The 24,575-nt window shown below is 49.4% G+C and overlaps 1 protein-coding gene across 1 annotated transcript; it reads right to left on the bottom strand.

Annotated features, from left to right (window-relative positions):
* Nucleotides 1-7,298: 7,298 nt before the first annotated feature.
* On the bottom strand, nt 7,299-15,701 carry LOC146754328 (uncharacterized). The gene is made up of 19 exons (XM_085527680.1): nt 15,325-15,701; nt 14,210-14,282; nt 13,962-14,082; nt 13,697-13,776; nt 13,366-13,491; nt 13,016-13,095; nt 12,636-12,747; nt 12,236-12,325; nt 11,891-11,995; nt 11,555-11,707; nt 11,246-11,397; nt 10,831-10,978; nt 10,528-10,665; nt 10,232-10,408; nt 9,820-9,975; nt 9,567-9,668; nt 9,347-9,449; nt 9,049-9,108; nt 7,299-8,782 (listed from the first exon to the last, which is right to left on the bottom strand). The coding sequence occupies exons 3-19, from the start codon at nt 14,062-14,064 to the stop codon at nt 8,634-8,636; spliced, it is 2,034 nt and encodes a 677-aa protein (XP_085383806.1). The 5' UTR covers nt 14,065-14,082; nt 14,210-14,282; nt 15,325-15,701; the 3' UTR covers nt 7,299-8,633.
* Between the last annotated feature and the right edge of the window lie 8,874 nt (nt 15,702-24,575).

Genomic DNA, 24,575 nt, shown 5'->3' with positions numbered 1-24,575 from the left:
CTGGCACACATCAGGAGCAGCCCAGCATCAGTCTTAAGGAGTCTGTGAGCCTGAGATGCTCAACGAATGAGAGCCATGAGAGCATCACCTGCATTGGGTTTAGGGCATAGAACAGAATTGATTTCACTGACTGGTGTGCAATTTCTCCCTTTCCAACAGGGGATGTGCGTGCAGTATTGCAATAATGAATAAGCACTGCTGCTATCGCTGCCATCTTTGCCTAACTAGAAATCTTTGACTTTGAGAGTTTCTCACACAAGGGGAGAAGGTAAGAAAATAAAGAGGCACAGAAAACTAAGGGAAACTGCTCTTCTTTATCTTATCTATAAAAACTGATACATCTGATGCTGTCGTGATTTTTTTAAATTATTTTTAATTTTTACCCAATGTCGGTTAGATTGTTTTAAAATATCCACACACCAAAATCTGACTACCAAGCAAATGTAATGAAAATGAAATGAAGGTGAGTTAGCGGAAAGCACAAGGCCATATTATATCAGGCTCTAGCAAATTTACAGGCAGTCACTGCACAAAGAGGTAGATCTGAGTTGCACATTATATGATTCCCACAAAGATTAAGGAAATCTGAAGCTTTCAATATATTTCCCCTATAATCAAAAGAGAACGGATCCCCAGGGTCTGTCCCGCAGACGTTCTTTCCGTGGTCTCTGCTGCCACCTGCTGGCCAATACACGGAACTGCCACTGTTGGGCGTTTGGTGCCGCAGGAAGCACAACGCAGATCTGAGTTCTGACCGGTCTACGCAGCAAATCCGCCAATCTTTATTGCGATAAGCCCTCCACATGGCATTGCACACGCACTCGAACATGCAACAGGCATAGATTTCTCCTAACTCCTCGAGGAGCAGGCAAGCAGAACAACTGAGCGCAGCACTGCTTGTGATTGGGCCACCCCCATCATAGAGATGTGTGTTAGATCTTTTACCCACCCCTGGCTTTTTTGGCTACAAGGGCACACTGCTGGCTCATGGTCAATCTGTCGTCCACCAGGACGCCCAGGTCCCTCTCAGCAGAGCTCCTCTCCAGCAGCTCTTCTTTCTGCTTACACAAGGAAGATAGTCTTGTCAATGCAGAGAAATGAATCACAGAATCACAGAATGACCCGGGTTGGAAGGGACCCCAAGGATCATGAAGCTCCAGCCCCCCTGCCTGGAAGGGCCACCAAACTTCCATGTTTACTAATGAAATAAATGAAATAAATGACAAAATTTCCTTTCAGAGAGTTGCATTCACACCTTGACTTAGGTTTGTACAGCTTGGGCATTTGGTCAGACGTGTACTGAAGTCAGGTTTTTCTTTGATTGAGAAAGCATTGAACTAGTTCCTCATTGATGTACAGTTCCTTAGAAATGGAGTAGTCCCCACTTCAGACCAGCTCCTACTGGATCCCATTTCCTGAGAGTCCCCCAAGAAATTCTGGAGGAATCAGTTTGCTTTCTAATCTACCAACTGTCTGATACTTTCAACACCTTGAATAAATTGCCAGTTGCTGACTTGTTTCTTTTTGTAAATCTGTTGATGCACGCACAAAAAATGGATCAGAGCACGGGGTCTTATCTGGAGATGGGAAAACAATTGGATAAACAGAAAATTGTTATTTGCAAGTTTTGCAGATCTGTAAGTGGCTTTTCAAGAGATTGTACCACTTCTGCACATTGATTGTCTGACAGTTTCCCTATGATTTTACTTAAAAATGAAGAAGCAATGAAAAGCTCTGTGCTCTGTGGGTGTGCATGGCTGGCTCTGCCCTTCTCATAGAGGAGAAAATCAACATTTTCACCCCTGGTTCCTACACTTAGATAAAATCCCCTCCACTTACCTGCAATTTTCCTATGTGTGGAAACAGCCTGACCTCAGATGGGGTGAAGCAGCTTCTATTTGTCCTTTCCCATTATTGAGGGAATAATCTGTATTCTTTTATCGTAAGAAGAAAGGAAATTTTGGATGAGGGAAGTACCTACAACATGTAGAGACTCTTAGGAAACAGAAAAATAAAAATAATAAAAAAATAAAAACAGTATCACAAAGAAAATCTTGAAAAGAGCCAAATAATAAGGGAAAATAGCTGACTGCTGCAGGTGCACTTTGAAGACCCACAACAGAGGAAGCTGAGGTCTCTCCTTCTTGTCCCTTCACTGTTTCTCAGTGTGCCTCATTGTGCCCAGGCGATGGCTTTTTTTATTATTTTACTTCTGTTATTACAGCAATTCACCTGCCAAAGAATTTAATTTGCTATGGAACTATATAGAATATCAGAGGAAAGACAGTGACAGTGCATGGACCCCCTTCTCTCTCCTCCTGGTATCTACATGTGCTGGAGAACTTCGCTTTTACCATAATATGCCTTGAAAGTGTTTGCAGCCTCATGATCTTTCTGGCTCTGCACAAACCTGCCTTCTCCAAGAGATTTTACTTTGAGATGTTGATGGCAGCTTGTAGTTTCCCCTTTTGGGAACCCTACTTGTCCTGGGCATCCTGATGTCTGAGTGGAGTCAGTCCTTGCTCTACAGCATCTTTCAACACCAAATATGCTGACCCCACTGCCAAGAGAACATTTCCTTGTAAAAAGCAACACAAAGAATTGAAGTCAGGGGTCATATTTGATATGGTCAATAAATCCATCCCTGGCTGACTTTCTTTATTAAGTTTCAGACATTTTTAATGAAAGAGCTATAATCCCTGTAATAAATTTTCTCTTGGTTTTCTATGTATTCAGATCTTAGTCTATGAAGAAGTAAAAGTGAATACAACTGAATTTACCATTGAATTGTAATATTTATTTCTTCTTCTGGTTGTATGTAGCAAATCATCTGTGCCTTACTGACTTCCCTTACTGACTGTGTTGCTAAATATCCTAATGGAAATCTCTTTTATTTGTATTTCTTTCTCCTTTCCCCTGTTAAGGATTTCATGGCTGCTCTCAGGTCACCGTGGAGCCTTTTGTACTCCAGGCTGAACAGCCCCAGCTCTTTCAGCCTGTCCTCATAGGAGAGGTGTTCCAGCCCTTGAATCAGTTCTATGGCATGTATCAGTGACCTGTACATGCTCCAACAGGTCCATGTCTCTCCTGTACTGAGGACTCTGCATCTGGATGCAGTACTCCAGATGAGGCCTCATCAGCACAGAGTAGAGGGGCAGGATCGCCTCCTTTGCCCTGCTGGCCGTGCTTCTTTTGATGCAGCCCAGGATATGGTTAACTTTCTGTGCTGTGAGAGCACACTGCTGGCTCATGTTCAGCTTCCCACCAACAGGAACCCCAGGTATTTTTCGCCAGGACTTTGCTCAATCCTTTCAGGCATTTCCCTTCCACTGAAAGCTTGATCCAGGATCTTGCCTTGTTCATGTGCACGGTGCTTTCTCACTTCATTGTGTGCACGGTGATTTCTCAAATAAGTCCAGATTTGCAGCATTTCCTTTCCAAAAAGAATTGAAGGTGGGGAATAAAGTGGGGAGGAGAGAGATAGATTCCAGCTCTATCTGCTGATCCATCTTTGCCTCATAGCAGGAAATAATCAAACACCTGTCTTAGTTCCTGGTGCTGTTCAAAGAGGAGCTCCTCATGAAAGATGAATTTCTTCCTCAAGTTCTATTGATCACAGTACCGGTCTGTTTATCAGTGTTCTGTTTTGGACCCCTCACTATAAGAAAGATATTAAGGCCCTAAATCTTGTCCAGTGAAAGGCAACAAAGCAGTGAAGGATCTGGAGCAAAATTAAGCTGGGCAGTTCTTTTTTTTTTTTTTTGAGAACCAAAGCAATAATATTTTTATTTTATTTCTTTATTTATTGCTTACATCCCACTGAATGCAGCAAGAATATTCAGAAATATAAGTGTGAGGTGCCACTTCTCTCTTGCTGGTGCAAAAGCAGATCAAACCTCTGCACATCAGGAGCAAAAAGAGACAGACTGTGCAGAGCACTCCATAGCTGGGACTGCAGGAGGGCTCAGCCTGCTGTGCATAGCAAAGTTTCTCTTGTGTCCCTTGTCTCACTGCAGCTTTAAGGAATTCCCGAGGGGAGCTGCCTTAATAGCAAGTTGTACCACTTTTAAAGCTACATTTGTATCGCTCACACAGCAAGAGCTCTTGTCACATGGAAGCCATCGAATGAAAACACTGACGTGGCAAGAGAATAAGGCGAGATAATGAGAAATTAAGAGCATGAAAAGTAAATGCTCTAGAAAAGCTGACACTTCATAACACTTCAAGTGAACACTTGCCTGAATTTCAAAGTCGACTGATAAAAAATTATTTGCTTTTCTTATGTAACAGAAATAGATAAAGAATTCTGTTTGGATAGGAAAAGATTCCACTAGGCTGCAATTTACGTATGGATGCTCAATATTTAAGGAAATTGATTCTTTTACTTTGTAAAAGTGCTGTGCGTCACAGGGCAACCATGGGTCCTGTGATCCATCCTGCCCAGCCCCACAGCACGGGGCTCAGCTGTGACCCAGGAGCAGCCACCATCCTGTCCATGGCAGGGTGACCCTGCGCATGCCATCGTGCCCTCCACCAGGCCATGGAAACTGCATTTTCTTCTTCCCCCCCCCATCCCCAGAATGATAAAAGACAGACTCCATCAAGTCAATAGAGATGCTCCTGTTTCAAGGTGTGCAGAAATTCCCACCCTGCAGTGGTTTGAACAAGGACTGGTGACACGAAACAAACGGGGCTGCAGAAAGCAGAAAGAAATTGGTCTGTGCTTTATGGGGCACATCCTGGAGCTCCTCTGAGATCCGAGTTCAGCACCAATGGGATCATGCAGAGAAATCCTTAAGTCCGAGTTCAAAAGTCGTTTCTTCAGTGACCAAAGGGAAGTGAGAGCGCATAAGGAGAGAATACCACTCCCAGGGCTCAACGCAGCCATTCCCCTGCAGCATTTGAAGCACGGACTCAGATGTGAATGATCCAAATCCTTTATTACAAGTTCTCACATCCATTATAAACCTTCACAAGTTTTTTTTTTTCTAACATATCCAATCAGAGCCGTGAGTCCCTTCTTCTCCTTCCAGAGGTGTCCTTGGTTCTCAGGCTGTTGATCTGGCTCCACAGCTGCTGCTCTGAACAGCTTTTCTTGTATTCCCACATTCCCCCACGAGCCCAGCGCGGGGCAGGGCAGGATGGAGCAGGGGATGCTCCAAGGGACCACAGGAGAGGTAGAAGAAAGCTCCAGTGTGAGACCAGGGCCTCGTCGGCCCCCTGAGCAGAGAAACATGAGCAGGGCAGCTGGAGAGGCTGCGTCCTCATTGACACTCCTGGGCTGAGCCTTCAGCCTTCTGAAGGGCTCCAGCCATGCACCATCGTTCTCTGTAGGATTGTCCTTCAGGTGTGCAGCCGTGGGGGAGTCGTGCAGGATCAGGGTCCAACCCGTCCACACTCCGCTCCTGGCACAACCATCTCCATCCTCACCCATCTGCAGCCCTTCCCCACCCCACTGCAGAGCAAAGTGGGTACCCAGGGAAGAGCAGAGGGTCAGCAGACGTTGCAGTTGGGATTCAGAGATCTCTGCAGGGAAGCTCAGGGTGAGCCAGGTCAGATGCGCAGCTCCGGCTGCTGCACAAACAAAAGAGAGTGGATTTCAGAGTCTTGCTGCCAAAATGCTCCCCAAGAACAGCAGGGGATGCCCAGCGCCAGGGAAGAGGGGACCCTGCATGGGGATATCCCAGAGAGCGGGCAGGGGACAGACTAAGACAGCAAGGTGAGAGGAAGGCACTGAGGGACCAGAAAGCTCCAAGATCCCCTCTGCCCTCTTCGCCCTCCAGGCTCCTGGCCCCACTCAGTGCAAACCCACCCAGGCCCAGGGATGACAAGTGAACACAGGGCACTCTCACCTCCTGCAGGATCTGGGGAGCACCAAGCCCGAGGCTCACCTGGAGGCAGTGAAGATGTGCTTGGAGTTGGTGCAGATGGCGTTGATGGGGCTGCCCTTTGATCTCCCCAACTGGGCCGAAGTTATCCATGTTCCAGACTTTGATCACGCCTCCTTGGTACGCACTCAACAACATGGGGCAGCCAGGGATGAAGGCCAGGGTACAGACCCAATCTTTGTGTGCTCTTGGGATTTGCTGTAGGTACATGGCAGAGCAGAGATCACAATCAGCCTCATGCACTCAGCTGCAGGGCTGCAGATCATCCACTGCTGCCCCAGAGTCAATCCAAATCACCAAGCTGGACGCAAGACTTGGGGCCTGAATCCTCTTCTCAGAGAGTAACATAGCAACTGATGCTCCAAGCCTATGTCCCAAGGGGAAGTGGCAGTTCTGGGTGCCCTTCAGTACACACCATAGGCACACAGAGCCACTTGGCACACACACTGCCAGATCCCCAGGCTGCCTTTCCAGGATAGCAGGACCTAGACCAGGTCCCTCAGCCTTCCTCCTTCCACACTTCCACATACCCTCGATCACAATTCCACATACCCTCTATTACACTTCCACATACCCTCAGTTACACTTTCTTATACCATCAGAACAGTTTGTCCCATTCAAACACCTTTAATACCATATAACGTTCCCTTAGCAATCCGTATTGTTCAGTTATAAACAAAAAGTTACTTTCTCTTTAACCCTTTTTCCTTTGTACATGATTCCACTATTTATACCCTCAATTAATGATTCATACTGCATGTGATGTTATGATGTGGAATATGGACAGCAGCAGCACAAAACCATGACACAGTGTTACCGACCCAACAGGCTCCGACCTTAGAGCCGCTCAGGGCTTTGCTAGCAGATCTCAGCAAGGAGGCTCCCACCTCCGTCTTCGGCACTCCATGGGAAGATTGTCGGGGTCACTGAGCTGCAGCAATACAACAGGGCTGGCAAAAATGTTCTTGGTTGGTGTGAGAGAACCTGAGCTGGGGCTCATCCAAGGAGATTCAGCGATCACAGCTTCTAGTCCTGCACTTCACACATAGCTCCAGGCAACAGCAAATTAACTGTCCCTAAGCACTGCAAAAAGAGGATGGATCCAATTGGATGGCCCCTGAGATAGACAAAACTCAACACCCAACACAAAACACAGTCCTCTCACCTGCTGGTCAGCAAACAACAGAGCACAACACACACCAGCATCCAGGACTCGTGCAAAAAAAGAAGAAAAAGAAATTGCTAGATGGTGTTTCTCAGAAACACAGAAGCACAAGCCAACTGGAAGATAGCTGCAATTATTCTTGAAAACAATGTCCTTTGTTATCTTGATGTGGCCAGTGTTGAGCGAAGCAAACAAAGTCAACCCGATTTTCTTACATTCAGATTAATCTGCAAGGCACAAAGTAATAAAGGTATGATTTTTATTAATAAACTGAGTGTTAGCAGCTGTCAGAAGAATGAATGTGTCACACACAGAGGTAAACTCCCACAGCAAAACTAGATGTAACATTTCCTATCTGTGTTTCATCCTCACAGGAAAAGCCTTTCTTCGCAAGATCTCCTGGAAGAGAGATGGTAAGAGACATGAAAACTGAAGGATCCGAGCACAGCTCTCCAGTAGCTCCCTCTGTACGTAGATGGTCGCAGAGACAAAAGGTCAAGTCCACTTTTGGAGGGAGCTTGGTGATGTTTACCACTAACGTTACACCACCTTCAGGTAAGTCTGCTCGCTTTCACATCCTTACAAAAGTGCATGAAATGGATCAGCATCCGCTTCTTTGGTTGACTGTTGCTTTTACTCTGAGGTCAAGTGATACAGGCTTTGCTGGTGATCTTCTCTACTCTATTGCTGTGGGTTTTTAAAATTACTATTTTTCCGCTTCAAAACATGCAACTTTGGCACTGTTTTCCCATTTCCAACAATGCAGTGAAATCCCGGTCTCATTTGGATGACAATAAGATGAACCACACTGCATTCTGAAGAGTACAAAACATGCTTGCTCTCTCCTTGGTTCTTGTGCACGGGGACACTAACACCAATTCAGTTCAAAGGAGAAATTTCCTCCAGTGACTCTTGTCCCCATGTCTTCCTTCATCTTCCATTATTTTGTTGTTGTGTTGCTGTTATTAGTAGTATTAGAAACAGTATTGTTGTTAATGAAGAGTCTAATGTCATCAAAGAAAGTTTGCAGAATCCTTTCTAATCCGGTTTTGAATTGCAAACTCAAAAGCAAAGATCTTGAATTCTGGATTCCTGGCTCTCCAAGACATAGGCAAAGAAAATGTGTTTCTTTGTCTTTTTCCACATGACACTTATGTCCAGGCACACAGCACTATAAACAAGCAGGAGCTTTGCTGCCCAGCATTCCGGCTTTGCAAAAGCTAGAATAAACCACAACTTTTCTGCTTGCTTGTTTAAGTTCCAAGAACTCATATGAGGAGTTACAATTTAGTCAGTGTAATTATGATCAGTTCTGCATCTGTGTGCATACGTGCTGCTCTCTAGTGGTCATATTCTCCAGATCTTCCTTCCAAAGGCTTTCAATTGTGCTTTTCAATTTAATTAATCGCTAACTACAGACCCAGTTCTAACCAGCTTGGTTCCTGTTCTTTCTTCCAAGATGTCTGTGCTCCAAGGCTCCCGCTGTTGTTCAGGGGGTCTGTCTTGCGTGACAGGAACACATGTCCCAGCAACGTTGCTGTACAGGTGTCCTAGCAACGTTAATGAACAAGAATTATCCCTCAGAAGGCTATGCAGGACCAGCGGAAAAGTGCTGGGAGCCTTCTCCGTGCTGGTGCCGCCTTCTGCCTTTGGTGTCTCAGCTTCTGGATGGTCTCAGATGCCATAGAACAGACTGTCAGATGGGGGTCATCTTCCAAAGGCTGAAGGGCTGCAACAGAAGGAAACAGAGCAGAGATGGGACCCCCAGTCTACAGAGAGCCACCAGCTTCCACTCTGGGCCTTGCCAGCCCCACTCCTTGCTTTTCCTGGCCAGGAGGAGCACGGGAGACTGACGGGTCAGTGGAAGACACTGCTCAGGACTGCCATGAATGCTCCTCTGCCCCTGCAGCATTTCCTTGCAGCAGGGCAAAGCACAGCTGCATGCTGCCCAGCTCTGCCCCCAGCCCCAACACACACAGCACTGCCCTCACTCACCACTGCAGAGTTCATTCAGCATCTCCTCACTCTGCTCCCTGGCGTGCTTCCCAATCAGCCCTAGGGAAAGAGCTCTGTCAGACACCCACTCCCCAACATGCTGCCAGAAGCTCAGACCCCAACCCCGCCAGCCCAGCTGCTTCCCCTTCCATGCTGCAGGCAGGGACGGCACCTGAGGGGGGACCTGAGCAAGGCACCCACTGTGGCTACCGGCATGGGCAGGCTGTACCTGGGGGCTTCAGGGCTGTGCCTTCCTGCCAGGGCAGGGCCCAAAGAGGGACGCAGGGGTTGGGCTCACCAATGAATCTGACAGCCTCGCATCTCAAGGAGGCCTGAGAATCCTCCAGGTATGGCAGGCTCTGCTGCAGGTACCCTTCCACTCCCTTTCTGTCCTGCTGCAGCTGAAGAAGAGAACAAGAGCATGGGGCTTGCAGAGCAGCCACAGCTGCTGCTGCAACCCCTCCTCCAGCATCCCCTTTCCCCCAGCAAAAAGGTGGGGGCTGTGAGATTGTCCTCACCAAACACTTCATGATCCCCACTGTGTTCTTCTGCTGGGTCTGCTGCTTGAGCTCCTTCCACTTCAGGAACTTTGCACAGGACACAAGGGCTTCCCCAGATGCCTGCAGAACAACAGATGCAGGGACATGGCACCACACACACAGACACACATCCCAGTGTCTGAATGCTTGCTGAACTTGCTCTCAATTGCACATCACAGCTGAACTGTCAGCACACCACTGCCTGCACACTGCTCAGCTCTGAAATTCGTACCTGTGCTACGCTCAGGGTCTCGTCACTCATGTGAAAGAGCAGAGGGTGCAGGGCCCTGCGCACGATCTTCTTCATGCTTCCCTTCTGAGACCACAGCACAGCATCCATCACATCCATGAAGAGGCGGATGGAACCTTCTCGCACTTCAGATGATGCCTGAGGGAGAACAGGAGGACCTCAGACCTCAGCAGCACACTCTCACTGCCCATGGTGAGCATGAGTGTAGGCTGAGCCCCAGCACAGGGGCCTGACATCACCAAGAACAACCAAGCTGCACTAGCAGGGACACGGCCAGCAGTGCTACAGAGCCCACAGGACATGTCATTCCTGAGAGCCCAGAGAAGGAAAGAAAGGAGAAGACGCTCCTGTCAAGCACCCACCCGCAGAGCTCAGCCTCCCACAACAGACTTACGTGATTAAAAAGAGGCAGGATCTTCTCAGCCAGCTCCAGAGCAAACGGACTGGCATGCCTCTTCCCCAGATGGTGCATTGCATTCCTGAAAATATTCAGCACCTTCACAGTAATGGCTGTGTTGGCAAACAGCAGGTTCTCCATGACGCCTGGAAGCAGGGCCCAGATTTCAATTGCCTGTACAAAACACACAATTTCCTTTCCATCAGGAGGACAGATGCCAAGGCACAGTGTTGCCCATTGCCCCAGCGCCAGGCTGTCAACATGAGGCCTTCGTTTGGCAAGGTCCTGCTCACCATCTCAGGTCTATCAGACAGCAGCACGAGACGTCTGAGCACCAGCCAGAGCACTGGCAGGCTTTCCACATTCAGAAGCTTCTGGAGCAGTGCTGGCTTACACAGCTCCTTCACCAGCTCTTCAGTGGGAGGCATCGCCTGAAACCAACACAGCAGTGAGAGGCAGGCAGAGGCAGCAGGACATCCTGCACCCTGCAGCTCCTGGCTGCTCTGGCAGCTCAAGGCAGGGCACTAGGGAGACACAGCCCAGCCTGAGCTACCAGTGCTCTGTAGGAGAGCACGGTGCATTGTCCAGTAACTCACAGTCAAGCGAAGGAGGCCCAACTCCTCTGTGCTGATGCTCAATATCTCACACAGCTGTTGGTCCTGTAGAACACTGCTGAGCTCATCCCAGATCCGCTTGGATGCTTCCAGCAGGGTCAGCACACTCTTCAGTATGTCCAGGGTAGTGCTATAAACAGAGAGCAATGCTGCGTCAGCAGGGCTGCCTTAGCCACAGCACCATGGCTCAGGCAGGAGCCTGATGGGGGGCTCTGGGCTGCCATGGTTGGTATTGGCTGCTGCAGCCCTGAGCTGCCCACCAGCACTGGAAAGCACAGTGGGATGGAGGGCCTGCTCCTTGGGATGTCCTGCAGCTTTCCTTGGCTCTGGCAGCCAGACCATTTCTGAGCCCTGCTCTTCACATGGAACAAATGTGTGGGGCTGTCTGGGCTGATACCTGTCATTCTGTGGGAGGTCGGTCAACACACTCCTCAGCACATCCCTGGGAAACTGGACGGTCAGCATATCCAGCACTGAGAGCAGGATCTGCTGAACTGATGTGCTCTGGATCTTCAGGTTGGCGTGGATGAATCCCAGAATCTCTGGCACCTGTTGTGAGAACACAGGGAGACTGCTGCTGCCACTGGACTGCAGCCATTTGCCTCCCAGGCTGTGTTATTACTGCCCTTCCCCCAGCTCATTGCTGCCTTCAAATGGCTTCAGTTCCCAAGAGCTGTGGCGGGCAGGGTTGCCTCACTCTGCTTACATCCATCAGCCAGGTGCCAGGGTTTCTCCGAAGCACATCCAGCATAGTCTCAGCCCACTTCTTCTCATCAAAACCATAGTCCCCAATGATCTTCTCCAGGGTTACAAGGGCAATGTCTGTCCTCTGAGAAGGGGCAAGGTTTTTTCCAAGGGGCTGCAGTAAGAAGGAAAAAAGGAGGGAAGGCATGTTAAACAGAATGAGAGAATAGCATCTGGAGCAGGATGAGCACAGGCAAAAGGAAGGATAAAGACCCTCCCTTCATGTCAAAAGCATTCTGAGGGTTCACACCTGAGCCGCAGCTTTTCTCACAGGTACACAATTTTCATGTCTCCTTACCTGCTGCCAGAAACTGCTGGTCATGAAGCCACTAAGCTTCCAGATGCGCCCCAAAGCCCTCTCACACACAGCCTGTGTCTTGGAGATGCTGAAAGGCAGCAGCACCTGTGAGGAGAGGAGCTGCTGGTTAGCCTGGGAGCTGCTGATGCCCACTGCAGGTCTGCTGAGCTCCTAGCTGGAATCACAGCATCCATCCAGGCTTCCCCTGAGCTTAAGCCAAGCCCATCATGGGGCTACTGCCGCCAGGGTCCCTTGCTGGCTCCAACTACTGCCAGTGCCGTTTCCATGGAGTGGGATAAACTACTAGAAGGGAGCTGTGGGGGCAGAACTTCACAACAGACAGACCTCCAAGATTCCCTGCAGCCGACTCTTGACACTGGCAATGGGACAGACATCTAGCACAATCTGCAGCATGTCGTCCATAGCTTCCAGGGTCTGTAAAGAGAACAGTGGGTTGTGGAAGTCTTTCAGGGTTCCCTTTCATACCCAGTAGACTGCTGTGAACCCCTCTGGCTGCCAAGGAAGGATACCCACAGATCTGTGCACAGGGGCACCCTGCAAGGCTGCTGCACTCAGAGCAGGCTACAACACAGGGTGTTTGCCAAGCCCAAGGCAAGAGTGAGAGGGGTGAGGGCAAGCAAGGCTGCTACCTTGTCCCACAAACATCTTGATAGATCTCTGGACACAAGTAATGCAAGCGGCAGCCCAGAGGCATGGGGTCAACAGTAGATTGCCCAGTACATACCTGGTTGTAGAGGGAAATGTTCAAGGCCCTGGCTGGAGGAAGATAGAAGACGATGCTGCAGCACACCTTGAAGAGATGGAGTATTTCTTCCTCTGTAACTGCATTAACTGTGCTGCAATTAGAGAGACACTGATGCTAGGAGCGGTGCCTGGGTCCTGAGGCAGGGCTGGAACAGGTCCTCCCCTGGGCAAGGCTCCCTGAGAGGGATGGGGAGCCCTGCCAGGAGGTGCCTCCTCCCCTACGGGGCTGCTCTGGGTCAGAGGACAGTCCTGATGTCACCAGCTTTGGGGCGAGGGCCAAGACTTAGTGGGGAGCTGCATCAGGGCCACCAGGATGGTGCCTGGGGGATGTGCTGGCAAAAGCAGGGGCTGTGCAGGTACCTCAAGGCAGCAATGGTGTTCATGCAGCAGTATCTCAGGCCGGTGCTCAGCTGCTCCATGGGCTCCTCACGCAACAGAACCTGCAAAGCACAATCAGGATGGCACCTGGCAGCTGCCAGCACCCAGCAACAGCAAACCTGCCACCGGCCGCTAGGGCCTGAGTCGCCCCAGTGGCCCTTGACAAACACTGGCACACTGGTGCTGCTGTCCACCTCCACTGCTGAGCTCTCAGCAGCACCTGGAGTCCCATCTGGGGCACTTGGGTGTCTGTGCATCATTTCCCTGCCTCCCTCTCCCCCTGTCCTGTCCTTCTCACAGGGTGCAGCTACCTGGGTGCCATGTCCCCTCACCTCAATCTTCTTGCACTGATTTTTCAGCAAGCAGAAAATATCATGGCTCAGTGTGAGGCTCGTCTGTCCAGCCATGCTGCACAGTATACAAATGGAATTGAGGAACTGCAGCTTCTGCACCAGATCCTGGCAAGCACACAGAGACCGAGGAGTGTGAGTGGGGACAGCCATGGCCAGGGGGACCAGGCGTTGCGGGGTGTGGAGCAGCACAGGACAGCTGCAGGACAGCAGCAGCTCTGCCCGGCCATCAGCCCTCCTGCAGCCTGAAGGCAGAGCCAGAGGGACCGTCTGGAGATGCAGGTATAGCCACGATGGAGATGGCTGCTCTTACCATTTCCATGCTGATGGTGTTGGCTTGGATGAAGTCCACTGCCTCCTGTTCCACATCAGACAGAGGCAGCAATTCAGCATCTGAGCAAGGAGAGAGAGCAGTGCTATAGAGGGGCCAAAGGCAGGCGGGAGCAGAAGGAGCTCTGCCCTCTCCGGCCCTGGGCTCGCTCCCCTGGCACAGTCTGCCCGTGACAAGGGTTCCTGGTATGGAGCAGGGGGCACTCGCTGCCCCAGCCCTGCCCACCCCGCTTTAGAACCTCACTCACCAGCATGCAGAGGCATCACCTCCGTAACTTGGTAGGGCTCCGCTGGAGATCTTCTGTCCTGGGGAGCCCCACTCTCCTCCCCGGCCATGCACGCGACGCCCATCACAGCAGCTGTGACGTGCTGGAACAGAACGGAAACACATTTCTGTTTTCTGTATTCACACAGCACAGTATGGGTACAATTCGTCAGAACTACCCTCGCATACCCTGCGGCAAAACCATGTGCGGGGACAAAACGTGGCACGTACCTGGCAGTGAGATCACTTCAAGCTATCTGCAGCAGTTCCTTGTCGCTTTGCTCAGATGGAATGAGAGCAAAAGCTGCACCGAGGCAGTGGGCGGAGGGTGAGGAGAGGAGAGAGAAAGAGCAGGTCAGTGAGCAGGGCTAAGACATCCATGGAATAACACACACAGCACAACCGTCCCATCCACTTGCTGCAAGACATGATGAGTCTCAGGCTACGTGATGCCTGTCCGCCCAGCAACTTTACAATGCTTCCACTACTGAGCAAAGACAATGGAAGAAGCACAGGACAGGTGCCAACTTTACTGATACCCCCTTTGGAACGTGTGTACCAGGGGAAAATTACGTCTGATGGTCAAGAGTAAGCAATACGGTGCTGTGAGCTCCGACAGCCAGCAGTTCTCAACACCTCACTGCCCACCCATCCATCCCACGTCAGCTCAGCTTACCTACAAGCTGCTGCACACGACGGTGAGAAGAAAAAGGCAATAAAGGCAATAACTAAAGGCACTAACTAAAGGCACTAACTAAAGGTACTAACTAAAGGCACTAACTAACAACACTAACTAACAACACTAACAACACTAACTAACAACACTAACAACACTAACTAACAGCACTAACGGCACTAAAGGCACAAGACCAACAAGACAACCAACCACTCCGACCACTAGCTCACCCACAAAGGAACACAGAACGCACCACTCCTCCCCTCATTCCAGCCGCTTATGACATCACCAACGGCCAACAGCCTGGTCCACCATGACCCCCCACAAGGCGGGGAGCCAAGACCACGTGGTCACATCTGATTCCAACACGGCACCACAACATTCCAGAACTCAGCGTGGGCTTGGAATTCTATCCTGGTGTGGCAGCGCAATGGGAGGTGTTAGGGCACAGCTGAAGAGCTGACAGACACCGGACGTTTCCAAAGGAGGGTGCCAGATTAACTCTCAGCATTCTCTTGCGGGGCTCTTAGGAATGCTTCAAACCCATTTTCACTGCCTAGCTCATTTCTAGAAAGTCCAGTTGAGAAATGCTCACTTTGTCTGGGGAACGCCTCTATGCATCATGAATGAAAAATAAAATAAAATGGGCACGCGACCCTATGAAACTTACCTCTCTGCTCTTGTTGTCAGCCAGACACCTCAGATGAGCATGACGTGTCCCTGCTCCTGAATGAAGATTCACCCAAGTCTGTGTTCCTCTCTGCTCCATCTCTGGCTCTAAAAGAAACACAGACAGAGATGATTACAAGATCCTTTGTGCAGACGAAAGACAAGGGTGCACACGAATTCTGTTTAGCAAGAAATACTACAGTCCCAATGGACTGCTGTGGTAGTATTTGAATCCTCATTTGGGGCTGGAGCTCAACAGGTCACACATCAGAAATAACACAAAGTGCATCTGGAAGACGTGTCTCAAAGCCCAGAAAATCCAACACGGGAGGGGGCTGGACAGTGGACCACAAGTGTCCATTTCCATTGCAGCTCCCTGTAGAGAACAGCACCAATCAGCAGGCGTGAATCAATTCATTCACAAGCTGCCCAATGACTCTGTTCTTTACGTGATAAAGAAACACACAGAGATTCCTGACCAAAAAGTTGGGAGTTAATAACGACCAAAGAGGTTCCTGTTCCTACGCCTCATCCTCTCACCCCAACTCCTGGGTGATGCCCACAGGCTTCAAGTCAGCTCTCAAATCCATTGAACTCCAGTCACAGAACTCCATCAAAAAGGATGTCACACATGTGACACTTACATACATTTTGCATCAGAAACAGTGATGCCAGCAGGAGCAGAGAGGTGACTGTCCCTCTGTACTCAGCACTGGTGAGGCCACAACTCTAATTCTGTGTCCAGTTTGTGCCCCTCACTGCAAAAAAGACACTGAGGCATTGGAATGTGTTCAAAGAAGGGCAACAAAGCTGGTGAGGGGTCTGGAGCACAATGGGGCCATATGAGGAGAGGCTGCAGGAGATGGGAATGTCCAGCCTGGAGAAGAGGTGGCTCAGGGGAGACCTCATTGCTCTCTATAACTTCCTGAAGGGAGGTTGCAGTGAGCTGGTGCTTGGCCTCTTCTCTCGTGTCATTACTGATAGAACTAGAGGGAATGGTTCCAAGCTGCGGCAGGAGAGGTTCAGGCTGGACATTAGGAAATATTACTTCTCAGAAAGGGTGGCCAGGCACTGGAATGGACTGCCCAGGGAGGTGGTGGAGTCACCCACCCTGGGGGTGTTCAAGGAACGTCTGCAGAAATCCCTGCTGAAATCCTGACCTCTGCCACAGGTGGCTGAGTGACACAAAAGCTGTGTCCTTGGTTCCCGGCCTTACCTTCTCATGCTGTTCATCTTGCTCTGCAGCTCCTGTTCTGAATAATCTTCTTATATTCCCATGTGATGTACCCTGAAATACATCATTTAGTGAGTCTGAACAAAACCTAAGACATTAATTGGAACTGTGAAGAAATGTTTTTTGCACTTTACTTGGAGGATGTTACATGCTATACCTTCTTTTCTCAATTGTAACACATAATTTTTTATAAAAAGAAACATAGCAAGTCAGCTCTTCAGTGTGCATATTGATGAAACTTGGTGAAATACAACTTTAGAAAAAGGTAATTTGAAAATTTAAATATTCTTATCAGAATCTCTGCTATTAGTTACCATTCCCATGTTCTGATTTGATGATGATTCTCTCAGAGCTGTTTTGTCACTCCCCACCTCAAATGCACTTCAAGTGCTTTAGGAGCATCACTGGAATTTTGAATAAACTCGATATATTTTAGCAAAGCTGCTACAGATGCACGACTGCAGTACTTTGGAAAAATATAATCTTGATTGAATGCTGAACAGTGTTATTTAATTATAATCCAGGTAATTAAATTAATTAAACCAAGGGAATCACCTCCCAGTCAATCAGCTCCCAGCACGGAAATCGCTTCCCTGCCAAGCAGATGCAACCAACACAAGCTGCTACATCACTCTAGGGCCCCACTGAGTCTTCCCAAGGGGTCTCCAAAGGCTTCCCTGTTGACTTCTGGGAACCTGGGAACACTCACATGGAAGCCAGTGCCCCCTAATGTGCCCCAGACGTTTCTCAGGGCCCCGCAATTAGCTCTACAGACATCCAGACATGCCCCAGAGCAAGTATGTGTGCTGTAGGGAGCCCAAGAGACATTCCAGAGTACCCTAGTACTCCTCAGTGCGCTCAAGGGTTCTTCACCTGTCTCTAAATATGCCCTATTGGACTTTGTTTTCTCTTCTGGAGCCTTCCTTACTTCTCAGCTTTGCTTTCTCATGCCATTTATCTCGCTCCACAGCTACTGCTCAGAATATTCTTTCTTGCATTCCCACATTCCAACAGACTCACAGAATTGTAGGGGTTGGAAGGGACCTCTAGAGATCACTGAGTCCAACCCCCCTGCCAAAGCAGGTTCCCTACACCACGTTGCACAGGTAGGTGTCCAGGCGTGTCTTGAATATCTCCAGAGAAGGAGACTCCACCACCTCCCTGGGAAGCCTGTTCCAGTGCTCCGTCACCCTCACCGTAAAGAGGTTCTTGCACACATTCGTGCGGAACTTCCTATGCAGAAGTTTCAGCCCATTACCCCTAGTCCTGTCCCCACGCACTACTGAAAAGAGACCAGCCGTGCCACTATGGCCCCCACACCTCAGGTATTTATAAACCTGGATCAAATCCCCTCTCAGCACCGCCAACGACAACCCTCTGCACTCTGCCAGTCAGACAGTTCTTGACCCAATTCACTGTACACTCATCTATTCCATGCTTCCTCAGCTTTGTTATAAGGATGTCATGGGGGACAATATCAAAAGCCTTTCTGAAATCAAGGTAGACTACATCTGCCACTCTCCCCCTATCCACCCAGCCAGTGACATCTTCATAAAAGGCCACCAGGTTGGTCAAGCACGACCTCCCCTTGGTGAACCCATGCTGAGTACTCCTGATAACCTGCTTTACTCCCAGTTCTCTGGAGATGGCATCCAGCACAAGCTGTTCCATCACATTCCCTGGGACAGAGGTGAGGCTGACTGGCCTATAGTTACCTGGGTCCTCCTTCTTGCCATTTTTTAAAGACCGGAGTGACACTGGTCATCCTCCAGTCTTCAGACACCTCCCCAGTTTCCAAGGCCTCTGAATGACTACAGAGAGCGGCTCAGCAATGACCTCCACCAGCTCTCTCAGCACCCGTGGATGCACCCCATCAGGTCCCATGGATTTATGGACCTTAATGTTTCCTAGGCACTCACGGACCACCTCTTCCCTGACTAAAGGGAAATCTCCCATTCCCCAGACTCTCTCATTAACCTCCAGGTTCTGGGATTCCTCAGGGAATGCCTTTTCACTAAAGACAGAAGCAAAGAAAGCATACAGTATTTCCGCCTTCTCAGCATCCTCTGTTACCAGGACCCCTTCCTCTGTTACCGACCCCTCCAACCCCCCCTTGTTTTTTGTTTATTAGCAAACTGCTAACATACTACAAAATAATAGCACTAATTACATAAGTAACATCATCATGCCAGCATCCCGACCACCTGCTTTAGAGATTTATCCTTCATTTTGTGTAACACTTCAAACACTGCAAAGAAACAAAGCAAGTGCAGAAACAGGACACCACTTCCCTCAGGATTTTACAGTCTCATTCATGTCTGACAGATGGAGGCCCTGACAACAAGAGCTGTGTCTGTCCATAACAAGGACTCACCTCTGCAGGTGCAGGGGCAGCTCTCAGAGAAGCCTTCTTCATTTCTGCTTTCTTCTCTTTTTGTCTTTTGTCTGGGAGCTGGTGTCAATCTGCCTGAGGGAAGGGAGGCCCCTTCAGAGGGATCTAGATAAGCTGGATCAACCTCACTGGGCTGAGGTGAATGGGATGAGGTTCAGTGAGGCCAAATGCCAGGTCCTGCACTTTGGCCACAATAACCCCATGCAGCGCTATAGGCCTGGGGCTGAGTGGCTGCAGGACTGTGCAGAGGAAATGGACCTGGGGCTGTTGGTCGATGCTCAGCTGAACATGAGTCAACAGTGTGCCCAGGTGGCCAAGAAAGCCAACGGCATCCTGGCCTGTATAAGAAATAGTGTGGCCAGCAGGAGCAGAGAGGTAATCATCCCCTTGGACTCAACACTGGAGAGGCTGTGCCTCAAGTCTTATGTTCAGTTTTGGGCTCCTCGCTACAAGAAAGTCATTGAGGCACTGGAACTTGTATGTGGAAGTCTGTCCCTTGAGCAGCTCCCATTCATCATCAGCTCCCATTCTGAACCCCACTGTGCAAAACTTCTAACTTCTACTGCAGATGGCTGCAGTCACCAAAGCTCAGCCCACTATCCAGGTATCAGCCTTCTCCCTTCTGTTTTCCATCTTAGCCCATAGTTTTGCTCCCAAAAATGGAACTGCACTCCAACAGTCAAAACACAAACTAATACATCACTTTCACTGCTCCTTCCTGCACCCCCAAATTAATGGTTACCTGACATCCCCTACAGCACAGCACCTGCTCACAAGTATCATTCAAACTCTATTCTTTCATACTTCTTGACAGAGGACAGTAAAAACTCCCTTCTACATGGCACTAAGGACAGTCTGTCCCCATCACATCCCTCTGTGTGCTGAAAGCTGCCATTGGATCTCTTGCAGCCTGCTGGCTGCTGCTCACAAACACAGGGAACTGCACCACACTGATTCTAAAGAGAGAAAGGAAGAAATGCTGGTGGGAATGGGCACCCAAGGATTGCAGAGATGCTCCAGATTGTGCCAGAGATGGAATCTCAGAGTGCTGGGACATGATTGATCACTAAGGAAAACACTTGGAAGCACATTCAATCTGCAGAAGCTGTAATTACTGGGCACAGTCAGCTTTCCTATGGCTCAGCTGGAGTAGGAGGGTGCTCTCACACATCTGCTCAGGGGCTTCAGCTGAGACACTTGCACAATGCTGGGATCATTCTGATGGAAACTATGTCTTCAGATACCATGGTTAAATCCATCCAAAATGATCAAGCGGAGCCTTAGCTCTTGAGCAGCACTTCTTCCCCACCCTTCACTACTCCAAGCAGCTCCAACAAACTTCTCAGAAGAAATCCAGGCCAGCACAGACCTGGCAGACCAGAACCAAGTGCAGCCTGTGGGACGGCAGTGCCCACTCCTTGCTTCCACCCTGCTCCAGCAGGTTAAGGAGTCTGATCCTCACTGGCCTTTGACAGCTCAAGACTTTCAGCACCTCATGCCAACATTTCTCACTAAGATACACCTCAGGCATTGAATTCTCTTCTCACTACCTCCTCCCAGTCCTCTCCTAGGAACAGAAACCATTCAGATTCTACAGCAAACTACAGCATCTGCACTGCAAGAGCACACTGAACCACCTGCAACAATGAAACATGGTTTTGGAGAGTGGGTTTGAAAACACACCTTTAGACAGCTGTCTCCCTGTAGCCAAAAGGAAACCAAGCAGCAAAAGAAGAGTCCAGCCTGAAACATGCCCATGCTACTAGCCCAGGTTTTTCACAGTGAATGTAAAATCCATCCTGCTCTTGAGGTAACAAATGACCAGTGGGTCTCCCCTTGCTCCACCCCTTCTCCTTCAAAGCCAGAAAAAGAAAGAAAAAACAAGCAGAAGAAACCCAGACGTACCTTTCCACACACAGAGCAGAAAGTGGAACAGCAGTTGTCTCCTTCCTGAGACATGGTAGGGAGCATCCCAGAGGAAGCCCAAGTTCTTTGCTTCTCTCCACAGGGACTTCAAGCACTCTTGGCAAGAGCTGCTTTGGTTCTTTCTTCAACTGCTTCCATCACCAGAATCTCCTTTGGAAAAGGAACACTAAAGAAAGAATCAGCAAATGAGAAAGAATGAGCAATAACCACTTTCCCAGCTTTCTTCTGACATGCAATTAAGACTCACGACTTGGGCAAGGTCTTAAAATCAGCTGGTTACAAGAACTGTCCCAAAATATATCCAGCTTCTGTACAGCTGCCGTTATTTCTGACAGCGAGTGTAATCACAGAATCATAGAATGGCCCGGGTTGGAAGGGACCTCAAGGATCATGAAGATCAATCACCTCCCTGTCCCTGCTGGCCATCCCCTCTTCCGATGGAGCCCAGGGGACCATTTGCTCTCTGAGCTGCAAGAGCACGCTGATGGCTCACGTTCTGTTTTTCATCCACCAGGACCCCCAGGTCCTTCTCTGCGGGGCTTCTCTTAAGGACTGCTCCTCCCAGGCTGTAGAAATGCCTGGGATTCCTCCAGCCCAAGTGCAAAACCTTGCACTTTGCTGTCTTGAACCTCATTAGATTCACCTAGGCCAACCTCTCGGTTGAGCTCCCTCTGAATGGCATCCCTTCCTTCCACTGCATCAGCCGCACCACTCAGCAAACAGCAGAGGGTGCACTCCATTGCATCATTGGTGTCACTGATAACCATGTTAAAAAGCACTGGTCCCAAGACAGACTCCTGGATGACACCACTTGTTATCAGCCTTCACCTGGACATCGAACCATGAATCACCACCCTCTGTCTGTGGCCTTTCAACCAATCCCTTATCCACCAGGTGGTCCACCTGTCAAATCCACATCCCTCCAGTTTAGAGATAAGGATGTGGTGGAGGGCCATGTCAAAGATCTTGCTCAAGTCCAGGTCAATGACATCAGTTTCCTTCCTTTTGTCCACAAATGCCGTCACTCCATCATAGAAGACCACCTGATTAGTTAGGCATGGCCTTCCCCTGCTAAAGCCACACTGACTGTCTTGGATCACATGCTCATTCCTTATGTGATCAAGCATGTCTTTGAGGTGTATCTGTTCTTCACCATCTTCATCACTGTTCCACATTTGAATCAAATAATCGGTGTTGCTGTCACGAAGAAAACCTCTTTGTCTTCTACTCCTGCTGCACTACTGTGCTTTCACCAGAAGCAAAGGGAGAGGCCACCTCCTAGATCCAAATTTTAAGAAACCAACACCCAATAGGTGTCATCTGAAGTAAAATAGCAGAGAAATTAAGATGACTCTTCTGCATCCAGCTTGGATCACTCCCTCACTCAGGCACACCACCATCAGATCAAGGAGATGCCGCCTTCAGCTTAGAGACTGTATGGGAAATCACAGCTTGAACCTCTGATTAATCAGCTGAGGCAAGTGTTGGGTCAGCTGCGGGAGCACAGGTGAGAGTAATCTAGCTGTGCTCCTGGAAGGGGTGGACCTCAACTCCACTTCCTCTGAGACCTCATTTAAGGGCTGACCACCACTGAGGCAGCATCTCTTGGAGATTGCCTCAGCTTTCTGGTCAAAACATCGACATTGGTGAGTTTTCCTTTGCTAACAACCTTTGACTATTTACCTCCATCTTGGTTAACATCTTTATATTAGCCACCCTTACAGAGACCATAAGGGTTTGGGCTTCCAAACTCTCAGCAAGCATTTGGATCAGACAGCTTCCTGCTGGGGAGCCCCCTGCATCACTTCTGCTTCTTCTGATACCGAACCCGCAGATGCTTCAGAGCTCATTAGCATGGACTTCCTTCCTCCCCTCAGCAGCTGCTCCTGCACTCACCTTCATTCCTACTCAGATACCGGCCGCTTCCAGCATCAGCTGACCTCAAGACACAGAAAGGAAAGGTGGGAGTCATGCAAACGCACAAGCCCAAGGCTGCGTCACCACCACGTATGGCAGCCTCGGGAAGTCAGCTGCAACTACAGCCTTTGTCAGAATGGAAACAGGCACTATCAGTTAAGTGTGACCTCTGAACTCATTGCCACCATCAGAAATAGGCACTGAAATTGCTCACTTCACTGTAGCTGGTTACCTCCTTCTTTTGGAAAATGCGGACATGGAATTGAAGGACACCAGAAAATTGACATCTACTTCATTGTAGGTGGTTAAGCTTGGAAGCAGGACTTGAGCAAGACAAGCTTCTCAGCTCAGAATCACAGAATTATCAAGGTTGGAAAAGACCTAGAAGATCATCTGGTCCAACCATTACCAATACTTCCCGGCTTAATCATATTCCTCAGCACCACATCCAAACGTTTCTTGAACACTGCCATGATCGGTGACTCCACCACCTCCCTGGGCAGTGCATTCCAATGCCTGAATACCCTTTCCGACAAGTAATGTTTCGCAATGTCCAGCCTGAATTTTCCCTGGCGCAGCATAAAACCTTTCCCTCTAGTTCTATCAGTGATTACACAAGAGAAGAGGCCAAACCCCAGCTCACTACAACCTCCCTTCAGGAAGTTATAGAGAGTTATAAGGTCTCTCCTGAGCCTCCTCTTCTCCAAGCTGAACAATCCTAGTTCCCTCAGCTTCTCCTCGTAAGGTTTTGCTCCAGACCCCTCACTACCTTCTTAGCTGAAGACGTTCCAGAAACGTAAGGTTTTCTTGCATGGAGGGGCCCAAAACTGAATAGGTCAGAGCTCCTTCTTTCCATCATTGCTGTCACCTGGAAGGCTGTCCTTGGAACTGCAGTGACTCATGCATCCTAACTGCACTCCATTGATGGAAGCACAACGTGCATCATTGCAAATTGCTGGTGGGTTCCTGTGTTGGCGAGGGATGGATTCACCTGGAAAGAGTAGATACACAGCATTTAGCGTCAAACTTTCACTATCCAAGGAGGCAAAGGCTTGGTGCTGCCTGTCAAGCAGGTTTCAAGCAGCTTGCGAGACTCATTTGGGAAAGACAGGAGTCAACCAACGATGTCAGGCACGGGCTCGAACGCAGGAATACAGAAGGAGGCACAAGCCCACTGAAAGCATGAATTCTACCTGTGTTGCTGACAAGCACTGCTTTGAAAGCTGGATTTGCACCCTTACCTGCCAGGACCACGACTTCTGCTTCGGAAGGCTCCCTGGCACTGCTCTGCAGTTGGCATTTGGCCACAGGGGATGGTTTGCCCAGGCAGAAGCAGGAACGCCAACTGCCAGCTGCTGACTCTGCCCTCTTACTGGGAGAACTCAGTCTGGAGAGAGAAAACAGAGCATGCTGTCAGTCGTGGTGCAGGGTGAGTGATGAGCTGCACCGAGCCCTTGATGACAGTTGCCCATTCCTGGCACTGCCTGCTTTCTGCTGAAACACAGCTTAGAAACGCGCTCTGTTTCAAACAGCAGAGGACGCTTCCATTCCTACAGCTCAGCCCTCAAGTCCTGCTGGCTACATTCCTCTCAACCATGTCAATCAAGATGCAGAGCATGTGAGTAAAGTCTCCACAGCAGAACAGGACAGGAGCTGGCAGGCGTAACTGCTTTCTGAGGAATGGTGCAGCCATAAGGGAAGCTCAAAAGCATCTCTGACTCTTACGTTAACACCTCCTCGGCCTCAGCTCCCTGCCATCTTTAATTTGTAGTGCCTGCAAGTC

Source organism: Coturnix japonica, chromosome W (genome assembly GCF_054131305.1).
Source record: "Coturnix japonica strain WE chromosome W, WE-NBRP24, whole genome shotgun sequence".
NCBI lineage: Eukaryota > Metazoa > Chordata > Aves > Galliformes > Phasianidae > Coturnix > Coturnix japonica.
Note: the sequence above shows the minus strand (reverse complement) of the source record. Positions and strands in the feature narration are given on the sequence as shown.

Excerpts from the sequence above, each read along its gene's own strand:
- LOC146754328 (XM_085527680.1), bottom strand. The coding sequence starts at position 14,064 with ATGGGCGTCGCGTGCATGGCCGGGGAGGAGAGTGGGGCTCCCCAGGAC. Across the intron at positions 12,748-13,015 it reads AACACCATTGCTGCCTTGAG|CACAGTTAATGCAGTTACAG; the intron begins GTACCTGCACAG and ends CTCTAATTGCAG. Across the intron at positions 9,976-10,231 it reads TCCTGCCTCTTTTTAATCAC|GCATCATCTGAAGTGCGAGA; the intron begins GTAAGTCTGTTG and ends GTTCTCCCTCAG.